General features: G+C 29.3%; 3 protein-coding genes across 4 annotated transcripts; 2 read left to right on the top strand and 1 right to left on the bottom strand.

Moving 5' to 3' along the window:
• Positions 1-1072: 1072 nt before the first annotated feature.
• Positions 1073-7171, bottom strand: LOC111039518 (lysosomal-associated transmembrane protein 4A). 2 transcript variants are annotated; one of them, XM_022323062.1, is made up of 6 exons: positions 6889-7171; positions 4121-4246; positions 3779-4061; positions 2613-2751; positions 2281-2437; positions 1073-1742 (listed from the first exon to the last, which is right to left on the bottom strand). In XM_022323062.1, exons 2-6 carry the CDS (start codon positions 4244-4246, stop codon positions 1503-1505), a joined length of 945 nt encoding a protein of 314 aa, XP_022178754.1. In that variant the 5' UTR covers positions 6889-7171; the 3' UTR covers positions 1073-1502. The 2 variants fall into 2 exon arrangements, with proteins under 2 accessions (XP_022178754.1, XP_022178753.1); XM_022323061.1 differs by lacking the exon at positions 6889-7171 and adding an exon at positions 6674-6819.
• Positions 7172-10154: 2983 nt separating this feature from the next.
• On the top strand, positions 10155-12001 carry LOC111039517 (geranylgeranyl transferase type-1 subunit beta). The gene is made up of 2 exons (XM_022323060.1): positions 10155-10511; positions 10602-12001. Exon 2 carries the CDS (start codon positions 10753-10755, stop codon positions 11833-11835), a length of 1083 nt encoding a protein of 360 aa, XP_022178752.1. The 5' UTR covers positions 10155-10511; positions 10602-10752; the 3' UTR covers positions 11836-12001.
• A 1208-nt stretch (positions 12002-13209) lies between these two features.
• LOC111039540 (NADH-ubiquinone oxidoreductase subunit 8) lies at positions 13210-16182 on the top strand. Its single transcript, XM_022323094.1, has 5 exons — positions 13210-13381; positions 13828-13986; positions 15441-15613; positions 15681-15809; positions 15873-16182. Exons 1-5 carry the CDS (start codon positions 13354-13356, stop codon positions 16002-16004), a joined length of 621 nt encoding a protein of 206 aa, XP_022178786.1. The 5' UTR covers positions 13210-13353; the 3' UTR covers positions 16005-16182.
• The last annotated feature ends 2999 nt before the right edge of the window (positions 16183-19181 follow it).

Here is a 19181-nt window from a genome sequence, read left to right as displayed (position 1 = left end):
AACAAAAATTAATTTTTTACTGTATTTATAATGTCTGACCGAAAAATAAATTTAATTTAATAAAACAAATATCATAAAATTGGTACTTGGTAATGGATGGTTGTTAAATTGTTCACACAATAATTTATTTGCATTGTTTCAGGTATCACAGAAATAGACAAGTTAACAACACAACAATGGACATTATTATGCCACTGTGGCGTTTTTAAAAAATAAATAATTGAGGAAATGCCAAACATCAGTTAACATTAAAAGACTAATGCATTTATTAGTTTATTATTTTTTATGCCTTTACTTGATTTAATATTCCAGATACATTTATCAACGTCCATTGCTTTATATTTACTATGAAGCAAGCCGATCCACGGATCCACCTTTTCATTTCATTGAATATCGCAGTATCAACTGTGACCAGGTATCCATGCAAATATTAAAAAAATGTTCTTTTAATTAATTGCATATACGATTTTACTTTTAATAGTTGTGTTACTTATTGCTTTATTAAGACGTGTATTAGCAGTAGATGAGTGTCAAAATGTGACTAGTTCAAATTTGGGTTGAATTTAGATGTACCAGTATGTTATGAATTTAAATATTATCATTGATTCAATAAATAATATTTACTAACTCAATAATATTACTCTTAGTATGAAATATTTTATATTTTTAATTTCATAAAAGATAAAATATAATATGTATTTAATGCGTGATGGACATTTAATGTCTATTACAAGTTACAACATGAAAATTAAATCAATAAAAAATCATGAAATAGTTGATATTAATCAATTTATTTTTTTCTTTGTTTAAAAATAATACATCATATCACACTTGCTAAATTGTTTTTGAAAAATATTATATAAAAATATGCCATAGGATACTACTTGACAGTGATTTCTAAATTAAAACTGAATTTAAATGCTGTTTTTTTATTTTATGAAATCACAATAATTACTAAACATTTATAATGACTTCATTGAAAATAAGGGTTTTCCAAACATTATATTATTTTTTTATAAAGCCAAGTAACAAGGAACTTTAAATCGAATCATTTCAATTAATAATACAATAATTTAACAAATACCAGTTGTATTGTGCTATTTATGAATATGAGACATTATTAAATCAATTATATTAAAATTGTGATCATTAAAAAATAATAAGACAAATACACTTAAGAAGATTAACTAACACTTGCACCATAATATAATAAAAATTACATAAAATTTCAAATCAATTTATACAACAGGATTAAAAGTAACAATAGATTGTATTTGTATATAAGATGATTAAACATTTGATTTAGCGTTTTTATCTATTGGTTTTCATAACAAATTTCTTCCAGTCTTTCCAAGGGGACTAGTTTATTATTAATTTATACTGATAAGTAATATATTTTATATATGTATATATATATTTTTTTTTTATACTCAAATGTTAGGTACATTAAAGACATGTTTTACAACTAGAAATAATATATTAATATCTTCTTGAATTTTGCTCTAATGAGTAGTACTGTATGCAGGTGGGGGTACATCAGGATGGGTAGCATTATCTTCTCCAACAGCAACAGCATAAGAAGGTGGTGGAGGAGGAAATTTTTTCATGTTAAAATCATAGTCCGGACGTAAAAGATTTTGAACAACAAAGTTTGATTCTATATAATGAATAGTTGGTTGAGCTGAACTACGTTTTAATGTCAGATACTTGTAACAACTCCAAACTACGCCAACAAAATATCCCTAAAACAAAATAAAATAATTAATTAAATATAAAAAACTTGTACAAATTTAAAAATAAAGTGTTATTGGTTTTCTGTGAAAATAAAATTACCATTAAAAAAAAATAGTTTTTAATTAATTTTAAAACATATTTATAAATGAAATATAATAATACACTCTGTTAACAAATTTTCTGCACCTGACATTACATTGCATTAATATTATATTATTGCATAATTTGCATTAGATGTGTTCAAAAAATTTACGCTTCGCTAGATTAGCTACCTGTGCATTCTAATATTTTTATTTTATTTTAATCCTACCCATTCATAAATAATTGCATGCATACATTGTGCACCATAAATTTTTGTAATGACTCAGCATTTTGTGTTAACCTTAGAAAGTACATATTAGATAAAAATATTCAATATTCATGTTATTACAATTTTGTTTATCATATAATTACACCTACAGACTTAAAAAACTAATACTCCAAAAAGTGTTATAACTTATAAATTATGAAATGAAATCAATTATATATATATATATATGTACAAACCTTAGATATTATTGAAACACACAAAGAAAAGATTACTATAAATGATATAAATCGTGGATTTATATACGTAATACCACTTGACATATATTCAGATTCGGTGCGGATCATGAGACGATGGAAGTCTGGCAAATAACATAGATATCCAAAAGCCGACAATCTAAAAAATAAATTTTTTAATAAAGATGTTGGCTAATTATATGCAAATAAAATGCATACAAATATATAATATGTATATACAATATGTATTTGGGTAAGAATTTAAATAACAATATACATTCATAAAAATATCATTAAAAATAAATAATAAACGCATACTATTTTATTTCACTTACATAGTCACAAATAAATCAAACAATTGCATACAAAAAAATGGAATTAACAACTTAGGTTTTCCTTTGATGGCACCATAAATCATGGAAATAGTAATAATTAATGTGAAAAATATTATAAACACTCCATAATTTAAATCATCTGAAAAAATAAAAATGAAATATTACTAATTTTAATTTATAAATTACAGCATTTTAAACTTTTATCATTTAGTATAAAATATATAATTTATACAAATAACTGAAAAAATGTGTTCAATAACTTATACACAATCCTACTACAGAATGAACAAATGCCACCAACAGGTAACAAGTAGCATAAAATATACAAAATAAAAATAAAAATACACAGTAGAGACTCGCTAATCCGGACAATCTATATTTTGTACTTTAGTACTCATGTATACTGTATATATTCAGGAATACCCATGATTAAGATATTATCGTTTCGATTACATATGTATTATGTTTGTATTATTTTTACAAGTGAGTTCAGTTTTATTTTCTTTAATATTCTTTAAATTTGTATTGATATACGTACATATGTAATACATATATCATAATAATAACAATAATAATGTGCAGTGTAAAATTGACAATCAATAAATTTTAAATTTGTATAAATACATAAGTTGTTTTTGTTTATATTTAATAGTAAGTTAAAAAAACGTCATTCCGTTTAATCCGGATTTTGATAATCCAGATAAAATCCGGTTCCATCTAGTGAGGATTAGCGAGATTCTAGTAGTATTCAAAACTGTAAAATAAATGTTTTATAGATACAATTGCATCAATACTAAATACATGTAGAATAAGATATTATGTTAAAAATATTATTCAGTAGAGTTGTGTAAAATATAAGATAACATTTTTTTGATTTGTTGTAAACTTATAAAGAAAATATCTCTATCAGTTCATTTTAAAATACATTTTAGTAAAACTAAAATTCTCAGTATACCTATAATATACAAATATACAAAAATGGAACCTTTAAGTACAGCAAGTCATAATTTGTTTATTTAAAAATAAAAATAAAATGATACCTTAAAGAAATTTATAATTTTTAAATATACCGCAGTCAATTAAATAGATTGGTTATTTACTACAACATCCATGACATACTTCATTCAAAATCCACTAATTTAAAGTTGGATAAATTCAGTTCTTACCTAATTGCAATGGACGTCCCATAAACATTCCAAATGAAGAATATCTTTCACCCTTTGTACCTCCGACTGTAGGTTCAATCATATCATCTTGATCATAGTTTGATAACGCAGAAGAGCCATCAGTTGAAACATAATTAACATTAAAAGTTGGAATGTTACGTTCAGCTAAAGCAGTTGGTAATTCATTATGGTCTATTGAAGTTCTTGTTATCTGAACAGGTTTTAATAATTCTGGATGTCGCAAAAACACTCCAAGCGTGCTTATTGCAAGTAATTGTAACATCTATAAAGCAAACAAATAAATAAATATTAATTTTAAAAATAATTTTTTTTTTCTATTACCAAATGCCATAATCCAAGGAAAATGGTTCCCGTTCTGACGTGACAACAAAGTAGACAACGCCATTCATTTTTACGGCGCTCAATAAATTTGAATGTTGAGTTAGTAGGAGGTTGTTGAGTTTGCATCTGAAAACATTTAAACAATATGATGATCTAATATAAATAATTGAAAATTGGTTATTGGAATACCAATTACAGTATTTTGCATTCATATGATACTATTATTATAGAAATTAGGATTACCTAACAAAAATGCATGATGTATTATGATACAGTATTAAATTCAATATTTTGATAATATCCTAAGTAATTACAGTTTTAAAAATATAGCAATCATGAGTCACAGTGCTATGTGCATAATATTGCAGTATTGCTATGTTTACAGTATGGTGGAGTTGATGTATAATTCTAAAAATGGTAAGTCTTTTAAGGATAATTTTTTCAAATATTTCAGAGATAGCGGGGATGAGACTAATTGGTCCATAGAAAGATGGAGGAGGTTCATTCACAGGGTTTTTCTGGAGTTTGGATTACATTTAAGTACCTAGGTACTTAAAAAATAACATACATGTAGACTGTAGTAGAGAATCAAATATTAGTTCTTAACTAAAAATAATACTTATATTCTGTATTTAAGTACCTATTATAAATGTGCATAAATTAAACAAGTAGATAAAAAAATATTCATTCCTGTTAATCCTATTTTTAATAGATACCTAAGTAATTTGTAGATACACATAATCTTTAATACTGGTAATTTATTTGAATAATATCTAGGTAATTTCTGCATAAATTCAGTTTATATTTGTTATAAAATATTATAAATAGATTAAGGACAATTTTTTACATTAAACTTTACATTTCAATTTGTAACAATATAGAACAATAATAGTAAAATAATTACCAAACTTGTAATTTTTAAAATTATTGAAAAAACAAAGATTTGTTGAAACAATTAGGTAATTTAGAAAATAATAATAATAGTAAAAAAATAATCATTTAATATTTACCTACCTACACACAACTAAAACTAAGATAAGGCAAGATTATTTTATTATGAGACGTTTGAACAAAGCATAATAAAATAAAATATTATATTAACGTCCTTGAACTGCTCTTTGAACTGTCTTTTAATAATAGTCACCTAAATATACATTTTAACCATGATAATACTAATTAAATATAAAACAGTAATTAATAAAATATCTATTCCACTATCTACTTCAAAAGGTTTCAAACACATTGTTTTGCACAAAATGACATACAAAAATTATGATTTTAGACTTGTAAATTTAGTTGGCAGGTAATTTTATATTAGAATAAGAAACATTTAAATTTTTTCAAGTCATATCAAAAGAAAAAAAGGTAATTTCATAAATAATTTCAAATCCAGCAATGTTCTCAAAAATTAAAAATTGAGTACTATCTATTTTTTAGAACCCTTACACAGTATGTAATCAAAATTGGAAGTATCAAGTGAGCGAATTTGATAAGTGTGTATATTATGTATCAGAAAATAAGGCATAACTATATAAGTGTACAGAGCAGTGGCGTGACGAAGGATGTAAATTGAAGCATGTGCCTCAGTTTAAAAGGTGGTGGGTGTACTGGATATTATAGAGACACATATAATTTAAGACTTACGTGAACACTAAGCAAATTGTTCTCACTTAGCATACATAAATAACTAATTACTAATATTAGTTTTTATAATTAGTAATTATTAATATAATTTGTTGTGCCTCATAATTTAATGAAGTCCTCCACGCCACTGTTACAGAATATACATATTACTATATTAGGTATAAAATAGGCAACAGTATGGTCAAGTTATAGTTCATAGGTTTGACTTAAAATAAATAGTAGTTTTAGTATGAAGGTGTTTTCCTGGAACCAAGTCCAAACATGTAGCCATGTAGGCTAATGAGAAGTAAAGTTTTGGTTCAATTCATTTTTAAATTAAACATCTCTCAGGTAATTATTTTGTGTTTCATAAGAATAATTTATAAGGTTTTGTAAGATAAAAACAGAGTACCAAACCAGACTGCATTTTGGTAAAAATATGATTTTATTAGGTAGGTACCTACAAAAAAAATGTAGGGCAATTATTTTTAACATTGCAATGATAGAGAAGTGGCATGAGGGAATGTGATGGAAAACCTCCCCACATTTATACATATATCAATGTACAAAAAAAAAATGTGCAAGTGTAATATGACTTTTAAAAAAAATATAAAGAATCTGTATTTAAAGTACCTACCTAGGTGAACTGAAACAGTTAGTATAATATTATTGTTGCACATTGTACTGCTGAGCTCAGCATAGGCACTATATTATAGTCACCGTATTGTAAACAAACAATCGACAACTGGTGCTGGTGGGTACATTGACGCATTATATAATTACATTATATAATTATACTCAACAGGTTTAATGTAAAAACTACGAGCATGTGCATAGTACATAGGACGTGTAAACAATAATAATAGCTATTGCCTAAACCAAACACCAATATTGAATAGTGAATACACGTTGGATGAGTGAACATCGTACCTGGAGCAATGGTTGGCGGGGGATGCGCACGCAATCGGTCGTCATGAGCTTGTTCGAAACTTTGAAAGACAGAGAGAGACGAGGAGAAAGCTAGAAGTGGCAACTACAGTTACTGAGCTGGCGAGCTACGATACCTTGGCTTGTTGTGTTCGCTCGTTGTTCTGGGCACGGGGTAGGTATTCGGTAATGTCAAATGAAAAAATAAGTACACTTACTGCGTCGTAGTGGTAGTAACAGTTGCGGGCGACTGGATAATAATTTTATGTAACTTTCGAATCAGTGGACGGCGATAATGACATTTATTTCAATTTTTGACGACGAGGGAGAAAGCTCGGCAAAAGCAACGACACACGATCGGCGACAGCGACTGAGACTCAAAATACGTACGACGAACGGACTGTGGAACGGATACTGGATTGAGCAGCGACGCAGTGCACGTACGTCGGGAGTTGTGCAGTTGTGCTTGGGAGTTGGGAGTTCGAGGCTTTCGTATTGATTGATAAACGCGACGAATCACGAGTGACGGCACGGACCGATGCGACGACTAGTGGCGGCGGCGGGTATTAGTAACTTGTCTATAGATCGGTGTATCGACCGTTGCTTCGGCGACGTCCTTGAGACGGTCGAGTACTCGCCACTCGGATAGTCGACTACAACACTGACCAGTGGACGCCAGATTACAGTCGTGGTATACGTATTTTATCTATGGTAGCGAGTTCGTGATACCGGCCTGTGTAAGCGATTAATAGTTAATAGTTTGCCCTTTGCTGATTTCACGAGCTCGTTCATCTTCAGCGCCAGGTGCTAAACGGTCGCTTGCTTGCACTGAGTTGCACTGATAATTGCTATAATATAATAATAACTATAATACATACCTATCGTGCATTTTGAAATATTCTACAAACCATATTATATTAAACATACATGTATAAATGAACTGAAAAAAAATAAGAGGTTTCAGCATCTCCCCATTTTAGAGGCTAAATTATACACACAAATACACAATGATATTTTAAAATATAATTTTTTCGGTAAAAATTAGTTAACCTACTTTATAGTACCAATGTCTAAAATATTTAATAGTAAAATAAATTATTTTAATCACAATAATATTAATATCATCAAATATTCCCAGTAGGCATTTAGTAATATTATATAGGTTGACAGCCCGACTTGCTCAAAACCGTTTTTCGTTTACAACGATTTCATATCGTTGAATTCAAATTGAACACTTCATTACAATGACTCTCTGTACTCTTTATAGAGCCTAGACACCTATTGGCTAATGTAAAGCATAGCGTTACCCTCTTCTTTTTTTCATTGAAATTGCGCTACTGTATAAATATATCATCTATGACTATCGAATTGTTAATTTGCATGGATCAGTATTGTTCTGTTATTTGAGATCTGATGTTTACTTCCTGGATAATTTTATCTCAGTGGTAAGAAGTGCATGGAGCCCGCTCTCTTTATAAGAAAAACACGTAGTAAATAAACCTTTTTTCATTTATCTATTCATATCATTAACGATGGTCTTCAAAGATAAATAATAGATAAACTAATATCTTAAGAACACATTTAGTAAGAACTATTATAAATAATTATAAAGTGTATAATACTGTGTATAGGGTGATCCATTTAAGTATTAAGTTTACTAGGTTAAGTTGAGTTTACTGTCTATACTCTCATAATTATTTTTGAAGTTTCAACATTTTTTAATAATTTGATATCATTTAAAACAATATTTCTGAAAAATTTTAATTTTCCCAATTTTGCATCTTTATAATTTGTTTAGTTTTTTACTTTTAGGAATGACACAACTATACATTTTGAATTTCATGTTCCGAAGCAAAATATTATTCTATGTATTTCGATCTATAAAGATCAAATTTTGAGATCATACTCAAGATCATACTTATAAAGATTATACTTTTAGTTTTTCCCACAACCTAACGTATGGTTAAGACTCAATTTTATTCATTTTGATACAAGGACTTAGGACCGCTTGAATACATTTTTTATAACTCAGACTAAGTTATAACGTTTTTGGAAATATTGGGCTTTTGAAAAAAAAAAAATACCTAAGCTGATGTTTCAAAATTTGCTTTTATTTAATAATGTATTTTTTCAATTGTATCCGTAGTAAGTACCATGTATTTGGCAATTAGGTACTCGTTAAAATCAAATGTATTTTGTATTTTACTACAATTTTGAAAGTATTGTGCTGATCCATCCCTGCTTGCCCAACCACAGAACGAACACTGGCGGGTAGCATTTTCATTACAAAATAATATGCTCTCGGTGGTCCTTCAGCTATGGCTGATCTTCAAACTCATCCTGCTGATCCTGATCCTTTTCCCGTGTTTACGGCTGCTGTAAGTGCCGCTGCATACCATATTTTATATTCATCGCCGTCAAGCTCGTCCGGCTGATCTGCTTTCTGTCACATTACTGTAGTACAGGTGTACTAACTTTGCTTGCTAAGCCGCCATCGCAATAGCCCAACGAGAACGTCATCGCAAAGGTCCACGCCCCCCCCCCCCGCCGTCGGCCAAATGGTATTTCTATCCGACAGTCCTCTCTTGCAATATGTCTCTTTAAGTGCCATTGTAGTTCTACGAAGTGGACGTTCCCCGGCTGTGTACAATACGACAACGTTTCTCTTTAAGTTTGTCCGATTTTGATTTGATTGTAGTTGGTGTAAATAATTAATTTTAAAAATTTTAGAGCGAATAAGCAAATCTCGTTACTATGATCCAAAATATTATATTTATCTATATTATTTCGTTTTTAGCATCCAAACGGAAATGTTATTAATTCAATTATAGCCAGATACATAAATTGCTGCAATGTATTTTTAGGTAGGTACCATATTAATGTTATACCTACCTTGTAAGTTATAACTTTACAAGTCTTACCTGAAATCTGCAGATAATTAATTTTATAGAGTAGGTATTTGTATCTTACCCTGCAATTTTCGTGATTGGATATAACAAATATGCAAATGCTACAAGTCCTCTGCCCTAGTTATAACTTATAAGCATTTCAAGTTTGATGAGTGGAGACAGTGGAGTAGAATGGTAATATTGGTAATATTGGTAAAGGAGCACTCGAATAGATATCCTCAAAACGTTGTCAATTACTCTACTAATCTAAACTTAAAATACTTATAATTAGTAAACTACTTGTCCGAAATTTGATTTCTATAAAGTACCTAGAAGTCTAGAAAATGAATTAAAAAATGTAAGGTTTTATTCAAAATAGTAAAAAACTTTAAAAAAATAGTTAGGTACTATAGATATTATAGACACTATACGTCTATACCACAGAATAGGTTAAATAGATTTAATCTATTCTGTGACTTTACCATAGATTTTATTTATCTATGATATTGTGGTGCAAGAGTCGCCACAATATTAACAAGTATATAGTGATGGTGTCGCGCTCTACCGTTATTTTGGTTATGTAGCCGGTTTTGTGTTGAAAACGATGATAGTATAAGATCGCACGACATGACATAACATCATGGGCATAACTACTACAGTCAGTCTGTGGTATGAGCTTAGATAATATATTTTATTAATATACAGATTACAGATTACAGATTAGTGATTACTGAACATTATAGACAGTGGTATAGTCAGTAGCATAGAAATAAAACATTATGTCCTATGTCAGTAGTCAGTCTGCACTCAGTACTCAAGCACTACAACTTTACTGTACGTGTTATGAAAAAGTCAACTGTCATAAACAAGAATACTAGGCGCATATTATAGTGTAATATACTAGTGTTAAGTGAGACAAGTCTGAAATCTGGAGCTGTACTCAGTGGATAGTGGTAATATAACGAATTTAAATTAACGATCACCACCCTGTGATGGTGACAAGTCTTCGAGTTTTTTGATATTTTGTTTTTTCTATTTCTTAGGAATTTTGTTAACATCAAAAACTATCGGTACGATTGTGCGAATTTACTTCTCTGTTGAGACGATACCACCGTGAAATTATGTCCTCGAATCATCATCTGTCGGCTGCAAGCTGATATTGGCTTACCCCCACTCACTAAGTCCAACCTCAAGATGAACAAACCACAGTTGAAACCCGAACAGCACAAGAAGTATTTTCGCCGCTCGTTGGACCTGTTGCCTGGCGAGGTTGCTGTGTTTGATTACTCGCGGCTCACCATACTGTATTTTGCGCTCATTGGCTTAGATATATTGGACGGCTTAGATTCACTCACTGATGACCGCAAGAAGGACATCATTGACTGGGTGTACAGGCTACAGTTAGTACCCAATGAATATTGTTCCGTGCACAAATGTGGTTTCATGGGTTCTACCACCGTCATTCATTTGAAGAATCATCCAGGCTGTGAAAAGTATTGCGAAAGCAATGTTGCTATGACGTACATGGCATTGTGTATTCTGATTACATTGGGTGACGATCTGAGCCGTGTCAATAAATCGGCCGTACTTCAAGGTGTAGCGTCTCTGCAGAAATCTGATGGCAGTTTCAAAAGCAACTATGAACATGGTGAGAGTGATTTGAGATTTGTGTACTGTTCACTTGCAATATGTAACATATTGAACGATTCTTCAAGTATCAATGTAAATAATGCCATTAAATTCATTTCAAATTGTCTGAACTATGATGGAGCGTTTGGACAAAACCCAGGAACTGAATCGCACGGTGGTTCTACTTACTGTGCAATTGCGTCCTTATCTCTATTAAATAAATTAAATCTTGTGTTAGATGAAAATAAATCCAGAATATTAGAGCGCTGGGCAATAAATCGACAAACTAATGGTGGTTTTCAAGGAAGACCTAATAAAGATCCAGACACTTGTTATTCCTTTTGGTTGGGTGCAACACTCAGTATTATGGGATCACTTAATAGAATAAACAAAGAGAGAAATAGAGATTTTGTTCTAAATAATGCTAATTTATTGACCGGTGGGTTTAGTAAAAACATGGACTCCATACCAGATCCAATGCATACCTGCTTAAGCTTGTGTGGATTAAGTTTGATTGGAGAAGAAAACCTAAACCCTATAAATCCTGCATTAAATATTACTGTGAGGGCGGCAAATTATTTAAAACAAATTCAAGGAGATTATACATTACTAAACAAAAATATATTCGATACAAATACTGATTGTTGAATGAACTGTGCCTATATTACATGTTAATTTATAAGATATAATAAAACTAGTAATAAGTCTACATCAACTATGACTGATTTATATTTTTTTTACAACTATGAACAATATTAAAAATATACCAAATAAATGTCTACTAAAATATATACTTACCTATCTGATGTCTTTTATACCATACATTATAATATTGTTAATATAAAATATTGACAAATTGAACATCGTTTTTTTTTAACTTTACAGATTTAACAATGTACCTACCAATTTATTTATTTTTGTGTTTTTATTTATTATAAAATAAATAAATTTAAAATGTGACAATCTATTTAAAGTTAAGAAAATCTTTGAATTGTAGGTATTTCATATTTTGTTTTATTAGTTATTACTTATTAGTTCATTAGAATAAATAAATACAATTGAATTGACTAAGTTCATTATATCCATTGTTTGTTGTAATTTGGTGAATACTTCTTGTATCAAGGGCATATTACCGTTCTGCACTCAAAATATAACTTATGATTGAGTTTAGGTCTCCGATTGGCTTAAATATTTGGAGGGAAAATGGTAATTATTAATTATTATTTTTTAATTTACAAATAATATTAATACCAATATAAATAAATGTGCATTATAATTGCTAAACAACAATTATAGTCTTGGATAATAGAACAAATTGGTTCTGCTGTATTTTATAACAATTTATAATAACAATCATAACATTATTGTTTTTACCTTTGTATGTGTACTTATTTAATAATAATATGTAATTTATATTATATTAAAAATAGCAACTCAATTGCAATTGTACAAACTACAAATTGGCACTTGTTTTCATTTTACTTACTGTCATTATTTAGTGTCATTGGACATTGGGTGGCGGACGGTGCTACCTATGCAACGTTGAGTAACCTGTGTATTATCTTAAATCGTGGTATAATCTGTGGTTAATAATATCCCATAGATAATAAAGATATGGATAGGCTACGCCTATGTTAAATACATTTGAGGCCGCGTTCCCGGAGGGGAAGGCGATTGAGGCTCCTTTATATTGATAGTCGATACTCGATATAGGTATACTTTCCGTGTGTTCCTAAACTTTTGCATATTGTTATCAAATCCATCGGGTTTCATTTCAGTCCATCCTTTAGAATAGCAGATTGCTGATAAGTCAATCGGCTTGATTACCTCCCCTCCAGCGGCTGACCAATCTGATGAATTTAGGAACACACGGTTTATTTGGCCTCAATTGTTCCCCTCGAAGACCGCGGCTGATAAGACCAATATGTCCTATCCATGATATATTATCTATGTGTAATATCCGTAGTTGAAACAGTGGTATGAAGTTAGAAACAATATTGCTGATAGCTTATCAATCATAGATTTGAGCCCTGAGGACGATTTTATAATTTTACCTACACTAGAAAACTCCTTCAAAAGTTATTATTTAATTATTTTTTTTACTTAAAATTCGAAAGTATTTAGACGATTACATATTCTTTTGTTTGGTCGTTTAACTCTTTCACTATGAATTTAGCAATATTAACAAGAGCTGGTAAGAATTCATAGTTTTTATTTTTTATAAAAATGTAATTACCACATATTTCAATGATAAAACTCAAAACTATATATCAACCAAAAATGATTTTCTTCTTATAACTACAATAAAAACTATTCAATATTTTATGTTCTAATTATTAATTAAAGTTAAAATAAAGTAAGTAGTTATTTGTTTTTAGAGTATGTACCAATTGACCTATTTCACCTTAACCACAGTGGTACTACCTAAAATTAGTAGGTATTATTTTTAAAAGCAATATCATTTCATATAATATATATTTTATGTATATATATTTATATATCCCTACAATAAATGTGTTACATTTTTGTAATTTTAATTATGAACAAATATTTTTGGTATTTAGGTAGTTACATGCGTTTAATTTAATTATTAGTAGTTAACAATATTATTATATTTTATTGTGTGCATTGTTGTTACAGGTAATGCAGTTTTGCGATCATCTACTCGGGTTCCAGTTAGATTAGCATCGCAAATCAAATATGTAAATGTAAACAGGGATAATGAATTTGAAAATATAAGTTGGGGAGCCATGACAGATCAAGCTATTTCCTATGCATTTGTTACTGAATTATGCAGAGGTAACTGTAATTTACTTATATGAATTATTATGAGCACATACCAAGGGTTAATTTTTATTTTTTAAAGTTTATTTAGGGTATAAACATACGTGAAACTTCTATTATAAGAACCCTCTATTATCCGAAAATGTCAATTATACACATTTTAGTACTCGTACGCATAGTCATGTATTTATAATAAATGTATATATTATCAATATCATATAATATTATGCATGTTTTTTCATGATATGTATGAATATATTAAATATACGTAGTAAATATGTACCTACATAAAGGACTTTAAATTAATAACATAATATGTTCCAAAATTTGATTTTGAGTTATTCATTATTTTTTGAAATCAAAAGTAAATTGTAAAGAATACATTTCAATACAAATGTATACTTATATTTATCACTACTCATGAAAAATGAAGTTACATTTCCCTCCTTTATATAGACAAAGTTAAGTATTTAGTTTAGATGATCGAGGTTCTGCTGTAATATACAGAGGACACATATTGGGAATTTATACTTGAATTACAGGTTGAAAGGGTGAATAATGTCCTCTTGATGGGATACATCCTACACATTTTGTTTTCTGTACCTTTAAAAGATGCAACAGGGTAAATTTGCAAAATCATTTTAAATTTTGTTGCACCCATATGGACGTATAGAATTCAACTATGGGGATCGGCAAAAAAATCAAATCTAAATAAAATTCAGGCCTTCCAAAATATTACCCTTCGCAAAATCACAAATGCACCACCATTAGTCTCTAACATAACCCTACACAAAGACTTATTATTTAAAACAGTAGAGGGAAAAGCTGCTATTTTCTATAAATGATTCTATAATAAATTAGAAAACCATGTAAATCCTTTAATAAAAGGCTTACATATCCCGTCACTTCCTGGAAATCCCCGTCGCAGGCTGAAAAGGAAATGGTGTAGGGATCATCTAACTTCATCCTAATAAGTTGTAATTAATCACATAATAAACAAGCTAAGTACTACCGATGGGTGGCTTCTTACTCACGTAACCCCTTAATGCTTGTTACCCCAATCTCACATATACTTATTGTGCTTAACTGTGTAGATTGTATATTTCTTGTAAAAATTAAAAAAAAATGTTGTTGCATGTGTGTCTGGTATGTGTCATTGGAGCACTTACAGCAATGGTGGTCAATCAACGATGGGGGGGGGGGAGGTAGATCCCCATGACATTTTTTTCAATATGTATGATCTTATAATCATAAATCATGTTTTAAATTATCAAATAGTGTATGTTAAAAACTCTCCCCCCCCCCCCAAAAAAAAAATATCATTTAGCCATAATTGATGTACAGAGTTTTGGTTATAAAAATTCTGATAAATTGTATATTTTTGTTTGAATCCAAGCAATGTCAAATATGTTTTGGCACTTGCTGAAAAGCACCGATGATTGTTATCCTAAACACTACTTAATTTTTAGGTGCTGCTGTATCATTGGCTCATTTTTTCAAGGAACCAGCAACTATCAACTATCCATTTGAGAAGGGACCTTTGTCACCACGTTTCCGAGGAGAACATGCTCTCAGACGTTACCCATCTGGCGAAGAGAGATGCATTGCCTGCAAACTATGTGAAGCTATATGTCCAGCCCAAGTAAAATTAATGATATAATTATTACTGACATATATTTTGTATGTATATATTATGTATGATTGTGTAGGCTATCACTATTGAAGCAGAAGAAAGAGCTGACGGAAGTCGCCGTACAACACGTTATGATATTGATATGACTAAATGTATATACTGTGGTTTTTGCCAAGAAGCATGTCCCGTGGATGCCATTGTTGAAGTAAAATTTAATAGTTATAGTTTCATCTATCCATAGCTTAATATGTGTAAACCTTTTTTTCAGGGTCCAAATTTTGAATACTCTACCGAAACTCACGAAGAACTTTTGTACAACAAGGAAAAGTTATTAAATAATGGTGATAAATGGGAATCAGAAATTGCGGCTAACATACATGCTGATCATCTATACCGCTAATACTAATAATCAACATAGTAAATATGTGTTTAGTTTTTTTTCATTATAAAACAATATGTATTACAATATGTTTTACTACATGCATAATATAATTCTGAAAATAAAATGTAAAAAAAAATGTTAAAGATAAAAAATGTTAGTTATTAAAATCATATTACTTGCAGTTTAGCGAGATTACTGTATTAATTTATTTTGTATTGTTAGATTTCTTAATAATATCTTCACACTGTTATTGATTGAATGAAAAATTAAATATTAATTAAATAATTATTTCAGAACAAAAGTATTAAAATATAGATAACTCTTTGTTAAAAAGCTATTGTTTTAAATATTCAAATAATCAAATTTAATAATAATATACAGCATGAATAAGAGTAACATCTCAAGCTGGGCAATTATTTTGTCATTTTTATACTTAGGCAAAATTATAGTTCTGCGCCAGTAAATATTTTACTTGGAGTGTATTTTACCATTTTACCTATACTCTGTTCACAATTAGAACGCAACTTAGCAGCGACATAAACTAGAGAAAAATTCTTGCGCATTCCCCACCGAGTTGCGTACTTATCGTGAACAGAGTATAATGGTTTTAAAGGAAGTTGTTGGTAGAGCATACATTCATTATTCAATAAATTGATCATATTGTTTGTATGCATGAGGCCCCTTAGATTTTTATTGGGCGGCAGAAGGGGCAAAGATAGTTTTAAAAAAAAATTCAATCACAAAAAAAGCTTTTAACTTAAATATATTATAATATATCATATTTTTATGTATGTCTAAAATGTACGAATTATAGTTTACTACATTATTATGTCAGTATAAATATAATTTAAATGTTTGAGCCAACAGAATGAAAAACCTAACAGGGAAATTACATTGTCTTAACTCTAAAATGTCTCACAAATTTATAATGAGCTAAAGGTCCCCTAAACATAATTTAGTGACCCATGATAGGACCATTAAAAATTATACCAATAAATAAATACATTTTTCATGCAGCCCAGCATTAGTGTTTCAAATTTCTTCTGAATAAATGTTTACACATTTTTAAAACTGTTTCATAATATGCCCAGTGGCATAATTAGGTTTACATTTTGGTATTGCAAACTTTTTATTTTTTCATGGATATTCAATCCTCTACTTTCGTTCTTTAATTGCCTCAAATATAAATCATTTGATATAAAAATTTATGTAAGGGGTAATTTCATAAAAATATTGTTGAACTTAAAGCTAAAAATAATTTTGAACTGGGTTATTTAGATTCTGGTCATGAGCTTTTTTTAGTGCGTCTGTCAACAGTGGTTGAAGTGGGGGGACGGCATATGGAATATGGTTGGATGGCATCCCTCAACTTTTTATAATTCATATTTCTTGTCCCTTCACTTGTTTTGTATGACTTTAAGCAATATATAAGAACTATATAAATTATGAAAGGCATCCCTCCACTTATTTTGAGCCACTTCGACCACTGGTCATCACCATCAAAGCGTTTATTTTTATATAAAGTTCAGTCACCAGTTATACTACTTAGCTCTGATAGATTTTGTGTCTTTTTTTTATACATTTGACCTTTACAATACTATGCAATGTTCTTTTTACGGTGATTTCCTTTGGGAAATTACTGACCACTTCTGCGAAAACGTAAGGTGTATTTGACATTTTAAATTGGTTTTCATTTCTTCTTTTGCTTTTTCAACAATATCAATGTGTGGATCACTAGCATGAGAATGTGCTACCTCTAATCTTGGATTCTTTAAATCTGTACCTATATATGAATATATTTTTAGCATATATACATTTTTTTTGTTAATTTATTACTCATTACTCAAACAAAAAGTTAAATAAAATTTACAGAATGGTAAAAAAATGTAAATAAAATTGGTCATGAGGATACCACTCTGCTCTACATTAGTTGTCGTATCTCGTATGGATCACTGCATGGTAGATGTGTTTAATCAATATTCAATATTTAAAAAAAATGTAATGTTTCTTCAGTAATTGTTGTTAGAATTACACCAAAAATCGAAATCGATTTTGTCTATAACCGATTTTGAGTAAAAATTCCAATTTTTCCTAACGCTTTTAGAAATGAATAATAATTTTCTATTTTGACCCATATTCATAAATATACTTTATCCGCAGCGGTAACTTTGCTCTTAACCGTCGTTACCATAATAATCCGAAAAAAGGAATATAAACCGAAGGCCGTATTTGTTAAAGCCCTCCCCCCTCTGGCTTACCAATAAAATATTTATATAATTTAAAAAAAAGTCTGAATTATCTATTTATAATTAATAATCTACACTCTACAGTATTTGCAGTACCTTTTAGAGATTAAATATCTTTGTATTATTCATCTACGGGATTACATCACCTTGCTACAAATCAAAAAAATAACATAACAATAATAAAACATCCAATAATAATTGATGCGAAGTATACCGTCGAATGTCTCTAGTCTTTATAATATAGGTTTTTCCGAGGTTGGGGACATCAATCTCATGGGTAAATAGTAATTACTAAAACAACACATAAAAGACATATTTTTCAAAATAAAAGTTGTAACTCATCTACAGACTTATTATTTCTACTCATTATACTTATCGACTATCGTGTATTCGTGTACACAGACACAAAAAAAACACATTATTGTCAAGTCAAATAAGACAATACATTCATCATTTTACTCAGAAATCTAAATCTAAAAAAATTGGTACCTGCTTTTAATTTCGAGAATAGTGTATACTTTAGGAGACTATTGTTTACTGATTAAAGAGTTGAGCTGTTTAGGTTTATGGAAAAAATGGAAAGGTAAATAATAGTACTCTAGGTAGGCACTTATTTTAAGTTTCTCAACTGGATGTTTGATTTAGGAATTTAACTATAATATAGGAAATAATTAACATTAACATTAATGTAACTAAAAAAATAATTTATTGTTTAATATATAATTATTTAAAAAAATAATATTTACATATAATAACTATCTAACCCAGTCATAGTAACTAATCCAGAGTCCCAGACTAATATTAGTGTTATCATTAAATGATAAATACTAAATACCTAATCATTTATCAAAATAATATTAATTCAAATAATATTTATGTTTTATATTTTTATCTTATATAATTAACTACATTCAAAACCCCGAAAAATATTATTTCTAAAAATAGAAAT

Source organism: Myzus persicae, unplaced genomic scaffold (genome assembly GCF_001856785.1).
Source record: "Myzus persicae strain clone G006 unplaced genomic scaffold, MPER_G0061.0, whole genome shotgun sequence".
NCBI classification, from domain to species: domain Eukaryota; kingdom Metazoa; phylum Arthropoda; class Insecta; order Hemiptera; family Aphididae; genus Myzus; species Myzus persicae.
The sequence above is the reverse complement of the archived record's forward strand: the minus strand, read 5'-3'. Positions and strand labels throughout refer to the sequence as shown.